Here is a 16981-nt window from a genome sequence, read left to right as displayed (position 1 = left end):
TCAATATATTCTTACTGAATGAATTTGGCAGAAATATATAGATTCATTTGTGTGTGTATACATACACATGCATATATATATGTATATATATATATGCATATATCATATAATTAGATACATAGAGTGATAGGAAGATAGAAAGCATGCAGTATTGCACTGAGTACATTTAGCTGTGCTTTCAACTATTCCAACTTCTTCCTCAAAAAAAGATTTAAAAAGTCCACCTTTCTAACATCTTTAGCTTTCCAGTGATGTTATATCGCTGTGATTTATGTAAACCTACAAACAAAAAACTCCATAGAATTATTTTTAAAATGAACAATATTTTTAGTCACTTTTCTTTTTGTGTATTTTTAATGTGAAATGTTTTGAGTAGCTCTGGTTCTTGTTTAGGAAGTTCTACAATGTTCTGCAGCTTGATTATCATCAACACAATGACACCTGCACAAAGGAGAATCTAAAGACCTTGGCCGTCTATATAGAAATTCTTTTGTACATGGATTATGCACTGGCTGCGTTCTAAGATAGTGGCAAACATCTTTGGTAAGTAGATGCCTTCCAATGTTTTACTTCTTCTTGACAATAATAAAATGATTATTGAAAATAATTCTCTATGATTTTAACACACATATAAATATATACATTTAACTATACATACTATACACATTTGAACACAAACACACATATGTGGAGAGCACCTTGTTGAAAAAAAATCTTTAAGGCTACAGGATTTGATGTCTGTATGTCAAATACATATACATAGAGAAAACTATACATATATGAATACAAACACACATATATGGAGAAGACTTTGTTGAAAAAAAGGCTTTAAGGCTATAGGATTTGATGTATATATGTCAAATACATATACATAGAGAATCACACACACACATACCTCCTCCTAAAAAAAGATCCATACATAGTCAATCAAAACATTTCAGCCTAAAAATCCGCAGAAGGAAAACCAAGTGGATGAAAAACATTGCTGGTTTTTAAACAATTATTTGGGGTTTGGAGAGTCACATAATTTGCAGCCATATAACATCACTGGAAGGGATAGCTATTCATCGAGTCAACAAACAATAAGTAGAATAACTCACCTTTTGCACTTTTCATTTGATTATGTGTGAAGATGTTGTGTTCTATAGAATATAATTTGTTAAATCTTACCTATTCTCTTTTCTTACCTTTATTAACAATGTCCTAATTACACATGTTGACTACTTTCAAAGATTTTCCAGAGATGCAAAAGTAGGCATATGGTTCAGAAGTCACTGATTAGTTAATTTTGTACTCCTCAGTAGTATCAGTAATCTGTTCTTTGTCCCACCTCACCATACATACACACTATACATGTGATATTCTCTCCTCATTCCAATATCTTGAGAACCTCAGTGCTTTCAAAATTGTGTCACCTTAGTCATGATCCAATTCTGTTTATATCTGGTCTAATCTAGTGATTTTTCCAACTTTATTCTCTTTGGTGTTATTTATTTCCTCAAGGAACATACTGATGATTGTTATGTTAGTGGTTGAATGTTATTGATGGATAAAATAGCCTGCCATCTCTACTGCCAGAACAGGATGCTTCAACATAGAATTAAGTATTATTTTATGTTTTTACTTTACGGATTGCTATGTATATAAGTAATTCATTACTTCTTTGTCATTTCTGTATTTAACTGAATTGCTCTTCAAACAGCAAACATGATCTGTCAACCATAAAAATCAAAATTTTTTTTCATGTTAAGAGATCACAGGAACTTTAGAGAACAACTTACTTAACCCCTTCACTTCACTAATGAGGAAACAAACCCAGAGAGATTAAATCTCTTGCCCAAGGTCACACAGACAAAAACCGGCAGAGCTGGGATTCTAACTCAGGGAGGTCCCACAATTCCAATTCAATTACTCTTTGTACTGTGACACATTGCCTCCCCCTTCCATAATGAAGTACAGCAACTGTACCTAAAAACTACTACATTCACATGTTCACCCCCTAGCCTCTTACTTGACTTGCTACCATATTCATTTTCTTAATCATTTAAGCCTTGGCACCCATACCAGTTTATTAAATACTACTTTTGTAACAAAGTAGAAGAAAGATATTTTCCTCATAAATATCTATATATATCTCAAACTTTGTAACCTCTTGGAATTAAGTATTAATGATGATAATAATTAACATTCATATGGCACTTTTAGTTTTGCAAAGTGTTTTCCTAAATTGTCTTATTTAGTCCTTACGACAACCCTAGGAGATATGTGCTATTAAATACCCATTTTGAAGATCAAGAAATAGACCAAGAAAGGTGAAGTGATTGGTCTAAAGTCACAGACATGGTAAATATTTGAGGCATGATTTAAATTCAAGTCTTCCTGACTCCATCCACTAAACCACCTACTGGCTATATATACTAACAATGTAATAAAATACTTATACAAACAAAAAGAGATCACAGTTTCCCCAAACTATGACTATGACTCCACAATAACAACAGTTCAGGATAAAAATTAAATTTTGTTCTTAACAATTCTATTTAAAGCTTTTGAAATGTAAAGGTGAAATCAGTTCCATAAGGAAATAACATTTTTTGATCTTCTTTCTAACTTTTCTATTATCTCTCAGATAATCTTTCTGACTTATTCCTCATAGAATTCTTTATTTCTTCATTATGTGAGTAAAAACATTCTTCAAAGAAAGAATTTTTTCTTACATGCTTTTCTCTTTCTTCTTCAGTTTCTCTCAAACCTTCCTCACTAGGTCTCTCTCCTAAATCTTTCAAAATTGCTATCCTAATGGCCAATTCCAAAACATTCCATTTGAGTTTGAATGCTACAGTAATAATATTATTAGTCTCTTGAAGGAACTGTTAGAATTGGTGTGTTTGAGGAGCTAACACTCCTCAAAAGGAATTCTGTAGAGACATATAGAGGAAAAATTTGAGGTATTACAAATTAGATTCATTAGATCAAGATAAAGATAGAATCAATAAATTCAACTATTTTCAGAGTCCTAGACTTGGTGAAGACAATTGAGAAATCATCTATTTCAACCAGTATATAAATAAGAATACCCTTTGCAGTATTTCACAAAAATAAGTCACCTCTCCCAGGCTGCCCATTCTGCTTCTGAATTGCTTATTGTTGGGAAGGGCTTTTTGCTTTGTTTTGTTTTCCCTTATATTAAACTGAATGTGTCTCTCCACAACTTCAACATACTATTGTTAATTTTGACCTCTGTAACTAAGTGTCTCTTTTACATGATAGCTCTTCAAACACTTCACACTCTCTCTAAAGTTTTTTCCCCTCCAGTTTAAGTACTCCATTTACTTCAACTATTGCTCAAGTGCTATGTGTTCCAATCTTTTCATCCTATTCTGGACCTACTCTATTTTGTCTGTCTAAAATGCCACACCCTGAACTGAAAACAGTAGTCCAGATGTGTGTAGTACAGAGTATAACAGAATTAATTTCTTCCATATTCCTGTGACACTTTTCAATATGTCTAAAGATTACAGTATTTTTCTAGGATACTTTGTGGATTTCTAGTGCAATTTTCTAAACCCCTCTGTAAACCACTGCAACCTTTTCCACAGGAACTATTTTTAACCAAACTTCTTCCAACCTGTATTTATGAATGTTTTTTAATCAAATCATAAAATTTTATATTCATGTTTATTAAATTTAATCTCATTTATGTATAATCATGCCAGCCTATAAGATCTGTGGATTTTGACTCTGTCACTGAACATTTCAGCTATCCCTCTAAGTTTATTTTTGTAAAAGCTGATGAACATTATTCACCTAAGTTCTTGTAAACATATTAAACAGTACAGGGCCAAGGATAGATCCTTGGAATATTCTATAAGAAACTACCTTCCAAGTCAACCAAAGGCCAGAAAGTTGGTTATTGAAGACTTTCTCTCTCCCTCTCCCTCCCTCTCTGTGTGTATGAAGGAGTGAGAGAGAGAGAGAGACAGAGAGATAGAGAGAGACAGAGAGATAGAGAGAGACAGAGACAGAGAGAGACAGAGAGAGACAGACAGACAAGGACATTTTTTGAACTACAATTTCTTGTTTAGAAAGAATAGGGATTTTGAATTTCTTTGTCATTGTGATTTTAAAAAAATCTAGTCTTCTAGAAAAGAAGACACATTTGTCAGGCATCACCAGCTCTGAGTTGCCTTATGGGTATGCATACCTAAGGTCAAGAATTCATAAATTCTAGGCCTAGATTTTGAACTTCAGGCCTAGAGAAAGAAGATTCAATCACAAAATGTCTCCTGGAAAAAAAAAAAAAAAACAAAAAACGAAACAAAACAAAATCTCGTGATTCCCACACAGGCTCCTGTTAGGAGAAAAAAGCCAATGAGTTCATAGGAATTAAAGTACATTGAAATGTGGTTTTCTTACTAAGTTCCAATACTGAACATAAGCTTGACTACATTTACAGAGAATTCATACAAAGAAGGTGCTCACATGGTGGTCAGAAGAAGTGATACAATGACACACTGAAGGTCTCTCTGAAGAAATCTAGAATTGACTGCATGACAAGGGAGACACTGGCAAAGAACCACCCAGCATGGCATGCTTGCATCCAAGAAGGTGCTGTGCTCAATGAGTGAAGCAGAATTACAATAGCTCCAAAGAAATGTGAGATAAGCAAATTTAGAGACATCTCCACACCAAATGTTCATATGGAGTATTTGTGCCTGACCTGTAGTAGAGTCTTCTGAGCTCATATTGATCTGATCAGCCACAGCTGAACACACTGTACCTTGACTCCAATATAGTGATGTCATTTGGGTCTTCTTCAAGAGTGCAGGACAATAACCAACCAACATTTCTCAGAAGGAAAATGAACTTGGCTTTGCTAATGAGGCAACCTTCATGACTATCTAGTGATTCCAAGTTCTGGGACTTGTACACATATTGAGTGTAATAGTACCACCCTGAGGGGTCAGAATATCCAGAAGGGAGAGCTACCAATGATTGCTAAACACACAACATCCTTATTTTTGGACCTGCATTCATTGGCTGTTTTTGTGCCCCCATGTCATTTGTTTAGTCTCTTGCTCTTTTTCTAGCTATGGGGTCATGTGAGTCCACTGTGTGCCAAGAAGCTCATGATGCCCTGAATTCCTTATCTTGATATAGGATGGAAAATACCCCTTTCAAACTTATGGTAGCAAGACATTGAACACTGATTTCTAAGAATAGCCAACCTTGTAAGCAGTACCGTTACACAGCAAAGAAAATATTTTCTATGAGTGATGTCTTTAAATGCCAGCTTTTGGACAACTATTTGGGATCTAACACACATATCTGTGTGTATATGTGTGTGTGTGTATGAAATATTTCTAAAATTTGACCTTTTTCTTCAAAATATATAGTCCATTAGATACACATGAAATTGAATGTATTCTTGAAAGTTTATCTGTCAGTCATATCATTTACATCTACACATATGTATATATAAACACGCATGTATACACATATACATATACGCATACATATATACATACATGTATATGTACACATACATGTGTGTGTAAGTTATTTGAGTATAAATTAGGTTCCTCTACGTTTAGAAAGTTACAAAAATTCCAGCCTAAGAAGTCTTTTTATTTCTTAATTGGTAATTTAAGATCCATTATCAAAATAGTTCTTTAAAAATCCCTAATACATTTGTTTGGAGAAAAATAACATATTCAACTACCAATAAATGCCAAACTACCATAAACACAAAAACAAAACATGCAGAAATCTTATAAGTACAAAACTATAAATGTTACTTCATTTATCATTTAAAAATCCATAATTGCACTGTAAAATAGATTCTGAAGTTGGTATTTCTGTGTAAACAATTATTTACATCCAAATACATATAATATATATGCTGAATTACAAAAATACATAATTAAGACTTTTTAAAAATTTCTTTAATTATTACTGCTCCACTTTGTGGTAATATGTGGAATCTTATTTTAAGATACCTTAACATTTATACAAGTTATTTTATGTTGTATGATCCCACTCATATTCTTATGCTATGATTTTTCAATACATTGATACTTCCATGGATCCATGAATTCTTCACTGTTGGGCACTCTCTTCACTGGTACAAAGAATAATTCCTTCATATTTTTATTCATCTGCAACAATTAATCCTCCATCCAGAAATCATCTTCAGTGGAGCCAAATAACATATTAGAAGCCATCTCGTAGTTCCATTTTTAATATTTTCTGAGTTCCATTGTATGACTCAGATATATAGCTGTTCTCCCTTCTCTACTGCGGCATGACAAGCCCACATCCTTGTATGACCATACATATCCTTGACGGCACTGTAAGTCATCGTTGGTAATAGGTCTCCTCACATTTAAACCCATTTTGCATTTTTTCATTGTCCTTTACATCACCTGCAATTCTGGTTATAAGAAGATTTGGGTGTCTCATGATTTACAGCCATATAGCACCACCAAGATAATACTCATTAAAAAAAAAGAACAGAAGAAGAAGATACCCATTTATGGCAGCCAGCAGCTTGGGCTCATTGAAAGTACTATGCAATTACATAATGCAGCTTGATCTCTTCCTTCTATTTAATTCTTTGCTTAGGTCATTATCCATCTGTAGTTCATTGTAGGTCTTAATTATCTAAGAGACAGATACTTTCAGACTAATTCAATGGTCTATCTATTCAACTACTTTTTGTAAACCACAATATGTGTTTTGTTTTCATATAGTGGTGACTAGCTCTCTTTTGAATGATTATGAGTTTCAATGAAAAGGATTTTCAATGTTCTCTTTGAACTCAGTACAGAAATTCTCAATGACATTGGCAAAAGGGTTAGGTGACCATATGTCTTCCTTTTTCATAACTCCCTTAATGTAAAATTCAACAAATTATCAATCAAAACCATGATCTTACCTGTTAAAGGCTCATTTCATCACATGATCAAATACATCTTGTTCAAGTCAAACCTTTAAGGCAATGTTTTGTTTTGACAAATTAAATTTAAAAAAAAACACAAATATTTGATAGCAATCAGTAAGATTTCTTACTGCACTTCTGGTAGTTGTAAGACTACAAATATATAATAGGTATAAACATGTAAAGCATCTAAGAAAAGCTTTTTGTCGACCTTTTTCATCAAAGATATTCAATTGGTGGACTGACATATATCGCATAAAAATTTTCTAGTAATGAGAAAGTGGGCTGGTACTTTGATGACTTCTTGATCTTTTTTTTTCCTGGGCAAAAGTATCTATGAGATCAAGTACTCTCTCCACTATGCCCATTTTCCCCTCCATTATAAAGGCACTTACTTCCTTGCACACCTCTTTTATATGAGAACATTTCCCCCATTCTGCCCTTCCCTTCCCCATCCTCCCAGTACATCGCTTTTTTCACTCCTACATTTTAAATTTTTTTTTAAATCATCCCATCATAGTCATCTCACATTCATGCCCTTTATCTATGTATACTCCATCTCACTGCCTTAATAATGATGCAGTTCTTAGGAGTTACTGGTATCATCATCTAATATAGAAATGTGAACAGTTTTTTTTAACTTTCTTAATTTTTCTTGAGGTTTTCTGTCTGCTTTCTTTTTTTCTTTTTAAATACATAAGAAAAAATGTAAATTTTAATATTAAACTTAAATATAAAATAAGACAAGGAAAAAATGACTTGTACACAGCAGATTGTAGGAGAGGATTCAAAATATATAGCAATAACTTATTTCAAGAAAGCCTATATATTAAATACTGTGCGTTAACTTGAAAGCTGTGCATCTTTTCTTTGCTTGTAAGTTTTCTCTTGTCCTCTGCTGTATACTTTTTACTTTGTTCTTCTTCCCTCTCTTCTCCCCCTTGCCCACCACCCCAAGGTTACAATTGAGCATGGATATATTTATATATAGGTATTGATACATACACACATACATATATACAAAGACATACATATATACATGTACATACACACATTATATATACATACATACATAAACACATACTGTCCTTAAGAGATTCTACTCCTAATATTGTTTTTGTTTGTGCATATCTTTTTTCATATTTCTCCTAATGGCTCTACTTTACTTCTACCTGCTACCTTGCCCTCCTATTACTTAACCTACCCCCACTCCAGCAATCTCTCCATTCCCCTTCCATTCCCCTAAGTCTGAACACCGTTTTTGTACACTCCTTTGACCTATTCCATCCCCCTCCCCTCTAAAGTCTCCTTCCTTAACCTCCCATTCACCTAAATCTAAACGCCCTTCTATAGCCCTCCTTCAACCTATTCCCTCACTCTCCTCTCTAAAGATCGATCCTTCCCTTATCCTCTCCCCCCTCCCTATCCCTTTAGAGTTTTATTTCTTTTTTAAATTTAGCAGACTTTTACACTCTCCTAGATGTATATATATTTTTTCCTCTTGAAACCATTCTCAATGAAAATAGGTTTCCAGAACTAACAGCACCCCTCCTCCATCTAACTCCTCTGTAGTGGTTCTTCTTCTTGCACCTCATTTGTATAGGATAATTACTCTTTTAGCTGTTCTTAAATGGTTTTACTTTTTAAAGTCATATGATACTCAGGTCTACCCCAATCTTTCGTATAAGCTAACTAACTACTAGTAACAATCTTAGATATATGTTTTACATTTTCCAAAAACAAAAGGTAAGCATTCTATCCTTATTGAATCCCTTGTAATTGGTCATTGGTATATACCTTATATTTCTCTTGGCTCCTGTATGTCAAATCTTCTATTGAGTTCAGGGTTTTTTTTGTTTGTTTGTTTTTTTAACAGAGTCCTGAAAGTCTGACAGTTGATCAAATATCCATTTTTTTCCATTCAAAATTATTGGTTAGCTTTGCTGGGAATGATATTTTTGGCCAGAACCCCAGTTGTTTTGCTCTTCAATACATAGACCTGTGATCTTTTAGTGTTGCCAACGCTAGGTATTGTGTGACTCTAATTCTGGTACAATCATACATAAATTGTTTTTTTTTCTTGTTGGTCATAATATTTTGGGGGTTTTGGAATTTAATTGTAGTACTCCTATAATTTTTCCTTGTAGGATTTCTTTCAGGTGGTGATCGGTGGATTTTTCTATTTCTCCTTCCCTCTCTTGTTCTAATGCTTCAGGACAATTTTATTTAATTATTTCTTGTATTACCATATCAAGATTCTTTTTCTGATCAGAACTTTCAAGTAGTCCAACTCTTCAAAGGGAGGAAATCTAGTCCTGGAATTTTTCTTCAGATCTTCTCAGATTGCCCTTAAAGGACTTCTTTTCTGCCCCTACTCTTATTTATTTTCAAGGTTCTGTGTGTGCCCAGAGGCTAGATTTTATCTCTTTTGTGGAGGAAAATCTTGAGAGCTTGACATTTTCTGACCTTCTCCAGCATCTTCCCAGAATCCTCTCCTCTCATCTATGTTTTCTTTCAAAACACGACTATTAACGGATATGTTCTGCATGACTACATATGTTTAATATATGTTGAATTACTTGCCTTCTCAATGAGGGGGAGTGAGAAGGGAGGAAGGGGGAGAATTTGGAACTCAAAGTTTTAAAAACGAACATTAAAAATTGTTTCCACATGTAACTGGGGAAAAATAAAATACTAAGTATTAAAACAAAAAATAAAGCAAGAAAATTATACTATGGCAACAGTTCTCTGTCTCTGGAGGTAGATATCATTTTTTGTCATGAGTGCTTTGACATTGTCTTAGATCACTGTATTATTAGAGTAGCCAAGTCTTTCACTGTCGATCATCATTACAACCTTGTTGTTATAGTATATAATGATCTCCCTGTTCTTCTCACTTTTCTTCAGGGAATTTTTATGCATCTTTTACTATTTGGCCAATTCTGCTTTTTAAGGCACTCTTCTCACTGGCTTCTTGTACCTCTTTTACCATTTGGCCTAGTCTGGTTCTTATGGTGTTATTTTCTTCATTATTATTTTTTTTGTTTCTCCTTTACTAAGCAGTTGATTAGCTGTTCGTTATTTTCTTGCATCACTCTCATTTCTCTTCCCAACTTTTCCTCTACCTCTCTTACTTGGTTTTCAAAATCTGTTTTGAGATATTCCATGGCCTTGAGACTAATTCATATTTTTCTTGGAGGCTTTGGATGTACGAGCTTCGACTTTGTCATCCTCTTCTGAGTGTGTTTTTTGATCTTCCTTGCCACCATAGCAACTTTCTAAGGTCAGTTTTTTTTTTCTGTTGCTTGCTCATTTTCCCAGTTTATTACTTTACATTCAACTCTTTCTCACATTAGGGCTCCGCTTCCAGAGTGGAGGGTGCACTGGCCCAAGCTTCAGGCATTTTGTGTAGATGTTTTCAGAAGTACTTCTAGGGACCTATAAGGAGAGGTGTGTTTACTCCTCTCCTGGCCTGTGCTCTGGTCAGTGAGTGAGCACAAGCATTCTTTTCTGTCCTCCAACTATAAGGAGGGTCCCCGTTCCACTGTGGCTGCAAGCTCTGCTGGGCTAGTGCTCCTCCTCGCTCTGGGACTGCCACCCAGGATCTGGATCCAAGTATGAGCAAAGCAACAGAGTCCTATCTCAGTGCTAGCAAAGCAACCCCTGTATTTTCCTTCTGGCCATTTTTTCTGACCTCCTTACCATCTGTGGGCTGAGACCTCTGGAAACAGCTGCTGCTGATGATGATTCAATGGCTCCCAAGGTCTGTTCCTGGTTTGTTGGTATGGCCTGTGCTGGATGGTGTTTCACTCTCATTCAAGTGCGACAGACCTTTCTTGCTGACCTTCTAAGCTGTCTTTGGCATCTGAGGGCTGAATGGACACTGCCACAGGTGCCACTGATTCAATCACCCCCATGCCTGCTCCTGGTTTGCTGGGGCCCAGTCTATGCTAGACTGAGCTCCTTTCTCATCTTGGTGCTTCAGTGCTAGACTGAGCTCCTTTCTCATCTTGGTGCTTCAGACCTTTCCTGCCAACCCTCCAGGTTGTCTTTGGTTGGAAAACTGTTTCTGCGTTTTTGTGGGTTCTGCTACTCAAGAATTTATTTAGAGTCATTATTTAAAGGCATTTGGAGGAGTTTGGGGGAAAGCCCAGAGTCCCTGCCTTTACTCTGCCATCTTGAATTCACCTCAACTATACTTTCTAAGGAATTCTTCTCATCAGTGAACTTTTTTTTTACCTCCTTTTCCATTTGGACTATTCTGCTTTTAAAGGAGTTATTTTATTCAGTGGACTTTCATGTCGCTGTTACTATTAGGCCAATTCTGTTTTTTAAGGTGTTGTTATTTTCTTCAGTATTTTTGTGACTCTTTTACAATGCCATTAATTATTGTTTCATAATTTTCTTGCATCACTCTCATTATTTTTCCCAATTTTTTCCTCTACCATCCTTATCTCTCTCTTTTTTTTAACTTTTCCAGGAATTTTTTTTTTTGTTTGAGGCTTTGCTTGCAGCTATTTTCACCTTGTTGTCTTCTAAGTTTATGTCTTGGTCTTCTCTGCCACAGTAGGAGCTTTTCATAGTCAATTTATTTTTGTTGTTGTTTGCTCATTTTCTCAGCTTATTTTTTCACTTTAAACTTTATGTTAAAGTTAGACTCTGCTCAGCTAAGGGTGGGGAGGCACTGTATCAAGCTTCAGGCTTTTTTATGCTTCTGTTTTCAGAGCTTGTTCTTGGGTCTGCAAGTTTTTGGTGTTTTCAAGGTAGTGTTATCGTGGCAATGTTATAGTCCCTGCTGTCCTGGTTGGCTCTGGTCTTTACCCAGGAAGGGCCCCTGCTCCCCTGAAGCTACAAATTCTAGCACTCTTACTGGCCATGAAACCATGATTAGGATCCCTGCTCTCTTGTGAACAATCACAAGAGTTCCTTTCCACCCTGTAACTGTCACCCAGAACAGCTTATAGGCAATAGAGCTACCAATTAGCATCAGTTGCAGTCAGGGTCCCTTGTCATTTTTCTTTGACCAGCTTATCATCTCCCAAAACTCCTGCTGCTGTTGCTATATAACCTGCCTCCAAGACCCACTGATACTGCTCTTTCCATGTTCCAGGGCTGCAATCCATCCCAGTATTACAATCTTCTCCTGTGGACCTATTCAGCTGACTTGGGCTGGGAAAAAAAAAAGTCTCTCTGACCTTTTGTTGGCTCTGCCACTCCAAAATTTTATTTGGGGTGCTATTTTAAAGTTGTTTGGAAGGGAATGTATGGAGAGTTCAGTTGTATCCCACCCTTCCTTTGCCACTGTGGCTCCAGTAATATACATTTTAGCATATACAAATTAAAAGCTATATGTGAAAACATGAAATGCTCACACTTACCTTTGTATTCTAGATGAAAGCCAGTGTAACTGACAGATCCATCACTTCGAAAAGCGAGATGCATAGTGTTAGATCCACTTTCTATTCTTTCTGGTAATTTGCTGTCTTGAAAGCTTCCAATGAGAGGACTATTACTATCTGGCCCATCATATATATACAAGAAGTCATAGTTTGGTTCAATGCTGAAACTTTAAAAATACACAAAAAACCCACATTAGTGCTGGGATTTATAACATAACCTTTTCTAAATAGGTTCTTAATGCTGTGAATATAAAGGGACAAGATCATACATTAATGAATAAAGGTGAGGATAGAATTGTGCACAAATATTCATCTATGAATACTTTTTGATGGTAGATACACCTGTTAGGCTAATATTTTTAGGGTAAACAGCTAATAAATAGTAATACAATTGCAAAATAACTGCTAATACTGATCACTGGATTAATACTGAGTCAAAATGAAAAGTTCAGGCATATTTTTAACGTTTTCAAATGTCAGGATGTCTGGCAGAATTTTAAAGTTTATCTTTTAAAAATTTTTCATTAGAATGACTTGAAATCATGAAAAAATAGCGTATACTATGGCTATTCATCAATAAGGGAACCTTAGGAATTAAAAGCATTTCTGCATTCACTATAAGTTTAAAATAGACATAAAATTAGATCCAAAAAAAGCTGACATGCAAAATTGGTGTTTAAATAACTTAGAGAACTGTGTACCATTAAATACTTTTTCCTTGAAAGAAAAAACATTCATTCTTTTTTTAATCTTAATAAAAAATGAAAATAAAATATTATTTTACATAGTGTGATGCTTTGTAAATTAAGAGCATTCTACCAGTTCAATTACTATAATGACTATATATAAATATACACACATACATACATACATATTTTAGATCAACTTGGGTGAACTTTGTACTTTCTAACAGGTCAGCTAATGAACATTTAATGTATACCTTATTTTAATATCCTTAAAATCTAAGTTCCTAAGAGGCAGGTTCTGTATAATTACTTTCTATAGTACCTACTATACACTATTTTGTAGAAAGGATGAATAAAAGAGGAAGAAATTATAGAATGGTTTACAGTTTCCTTAAAACTTGTTCTCAATATGATCTTGACATTTTTCAGAAATCTCTAAATTTGACTTCTACTTAATGTTACTACATAACTTTTACCTGAGATGACACTTAGGGTATAAAGAAGAGTACAACTTTGCCTATGTATCATTCTAGGACCACCAGTGGGCTGGCCTTAATGACAGAACCATTCTGTTTATGGTGACCTGAAATTTACTACTCTATTAATTTTTTTTCTCTAATAAACTAGGGTTGTGCTTGTATAGTGCCAAATATCAATCCTCAGCATTAATATACTGTTAAAAACACATTGTGTCCTGACTATTTGACTGGGAGGCAAATATTAGCTCAGAAGCAAGCCTATTTTCAAACCATATCCATAGCTAATTGAATAATCTGAATTACTAGTAAACAAAATTCAATTCTTTGTGTCACATTCCTAAAGTTCTTTGGTACAGACATGTAAAAGATGTCTTGTTAGGTTTGTGCTTATATGTATATCAGTGATCTATAAAACTATGATGTGGCTCATAGTGTATTTTTCACAACTTGGTCTAATATGACCATTTGAAATTGAACAGATGATGATTCACATTTATTAGCAAAAGTCCTTTCAAGAATATATTATATATGTATGTATATATAAATATACATATGTATACACAAATACATACAAATATATATGTGTATACATATACATGACCTGTAATGAGGACCGTTCAATGGAGCATCTTCAGAGCTGCTCTTACTACTTTCAGTTGACCACAATGAAATTTCATATTTTTGAGTTGTGAGAATTGTCTGTTTAGCAGAAATTAATTGAGAAAATGGACTTAAAACCTTAAGGTTCAGAAATTATTGAATTACGGAAGAATAATGGAAGAAGAGTACATTGACTAGAGAATCATAGCTTCACTAATCCACGTAAAAACACTTTTAAATTTTTCAATTATACACTGGAAACACTGTGTTGTGTCTTATTCATCTCTTACTCATACCAACCCCTCAGAAGCCTTTTGTTATTAATATTAATCATACTAGAAATCCATGTATGGGAGAAAGCAGGACAAGATCAGCAGGTAAATTCACATTATTCCAAAAGCTTTTTAAAAATAAATATAAGCTTGGAGTCCCTTACCTGATAAATGCTAAAGATATAACATAATCCGAATTGACAGTGATAGTCCAGTCACAGTCTCTACTATGAGGATATGGATGAGGAAAGTTTGGTGAAAGAATAAAGCCTGAAGAACCTGTTAAGTTGCCTCCACAGGGTGCTTTAAGAAAGACAAAACACATACAAAAACCACATGATTACTACCAGTTTGTTTATCAGTAGGTTTCCTGAAGACATTCTCAGAATTAGACAATAAATTTAGCAAAGAAGCAATTAGGATATGTCTGAATAATATTTGCTTAGTATCACAACTATATATCAAGGAATATAACATTAGCTTGGGCAAATAATTTAATATTTCAGTTTCAGAAATCTCATCTGTAAAGTTGGGAAAAGATTTGAGTGTTTTATAAAATTGGAGTGTTTTTTAAAAATTAAAATACCATAAAAATGTCTAGTTATTGTTCTTTATTTATGCTGATGTGAAATAGAAAATAGATATATTTATGACCGTAAATCTCAATAATCCAAACTACTAAATTTTACAAAATGCATTTTACAATGTCTTTCCATTGTTTTTTGGTTTCATTTTCATGAGAACCTAAAACAGTTGTAGGAATTAATGGAAGGGTGGTTTGTACTATGTTTCCTTTGGATTGTTAGATATTCCTGAAGATTTAGCAATAATTCATACAATACACACATAAGATGTAATATACTATATAATAACATATATTATATATGATAACATAATACAAATACAATGTAACATAAATAATAATAAATAATGTTCGAGTGGCATATATGATATATATATACACATAAAGACATATACACATATATGTATGTGTGTAATATATGTATGTATATGTGTGTATACATACACATATATTTATATATACACACAATACATTTATATGGGGGTGTGTGTGTGTAAACTCAGGTATGATGCTTTTAACCTAAAACTTACTATTTCCAATTTCCCTCAACATAATCATGAGTAGAAAAGTATTTAACAATAGCAAATGCAATGATGCTATACAATGAATCCTAGAGCATTTTGAAATTAAATGCTTTGTTAAACCAAGAAATGCAATATTTTCAAGTTACATATCTTTGCCTCCAAGATAAAACAAGTTGTTTCTGTAGTTACTTATTGTTGTGAGGTTTCTATTATTATAATGATTTAATGGAGAAAATGAGACAGAATCATAACCTAATTTTTATTTTAGGATTTTTATTAAAGGTGATGATTGTCAGAGTCACTTAGACATAGTTTGATTCTCAGAAAATGTGTTAGGACCTAGCAGAATTAAGAAAACAAATTGTACTGAAGAAATGATGGTATGGAAGCATCTAAGGGAAAATACAGGCAAAGAGATATCAATGACATCTTTGACACATAATCAGATTAGTGTCTATTTATATTTCTAACCCTTATGAAATAAAGAATTTTCAGTTAAGTTTTATCAGTTTGTTACAGCACTAATTATTCACAATACTCATTGGAAATTACAGGGACTATGCTTCTCTTTTCATTGCTGTAGGGAAGTGGTAGAAGAGGAAACCCCCAGCAGCAAAGCAGATTTGTTTGCAGCTTTTCCATAATTTGGTGTCTTAGAAAATTGTCTTGAGTACTACAAGATTAAGTGATATGTTCTGGGTCACATAGCCAATATTGTGACAGAAGTAGGACTTGAACCCAGGTCTTCATACTACTGAAGCCAGCTCTCTATACACTGAATTACACTGTCTCTTTATCAGAGAAGACAATGCTGGGTAATACCCTACATTTTGTTCTCCCTATGTTCCAACAGCACTGTCTTGGTCAAGCCTATCAATGCAAAATCATCAATGAAATTTAGTTATTTCAGTCATATAAGGAGAGAATCAGACCCAAAGATTATGTGGCTATGATTGGTAATGTAATTCTAAGGTCCTTACTTTGTTCTACAGACTATATGATATGAAATGTATGTTTTTGTTTATATCTCAAGTAAAAAGGAAAACAGCTATAGTTTTCCCTTCCTCACCATGATTTTCCCTGCTACAGTTTCTATTTATCACAGGTCAGCATCAGAAATTAAATAGAAAATTTGGGGGAGTTTTGCAGAAGCCACAGATGGCACACAAAGGCCAGCAGATGACATAGAACCTACAATCATCTACTTAATCCAAATTTAACAATAAGGTACTATAAACACCCCACAAAAGAAAAAGAAAAAAAAATCAGACTTCTTCTCTGGTAGGAAGGGAAAGTCAAAAAATTTTACGTGGATTTTCCAGATTGTGGGGGTGCCACATCCTTAACCCCTGTGATATGGAAGGGATAGCTATATGTAATTAAAATATTCCCAAATTTTTTTTATTGGAATTTCCATCAGGATGGAATGAATTGGTTAGAATTCTGTGTTTATCATTATCATGCACCCCTTCATACAATTAAACAAAATTTACTCAGT

General features: G+C 34.1%; 1 protein-coding gene across 3 annotated transcripts in view; it reads right to left on the bottom strand.

Annotated features, from left to right (window-relative positions):
• The window catches only part of CSMD3 (CUB and Sushi multiple domains 3), a 1625828-nt gene that overhangs the window by 336790 nt on the left and 1272057 nt on the right, over positions 1-16981 (bottom strand). For all 3 annotated transcript variants that reach the window (XM_036758935.1, XM_036758944.1, XM_036758952.1), the window contains 2 exons: positions 14541-14679; positions 12319-12506 (listed from right to left, as the gene is read on the bottom strand). In XM_036758935.1, coding sequence (XP_036614830.1) covers positions 12319-12506; positions 14541-14679 — 327 coding nt within the window. The remainder of the gene's footprint in view (positions 1-12318; positions 12507-14540; positions 14680-16981) is intronic.

Source organism: Trichosurus vulpecula, chromosome 1 (assembly GCF_011100635.1).
Source record: "Trichosurus vulpecula isolate mTriVul1 chromosome 1, mTriVul1.pri, whole genome shotgun sequence".
Classification (NCBI taxonomy): Eukaryota; Metazoa; Chordata; class Mammalia; order Diprotodontia; family Phalangeridae; genus Trichosurus; species Trichosurus vulpecula.
Note: the sequence above shows the minus strand (reverse complement) of the source record. Positions and strands in the feature narration are given on the sequence as shown.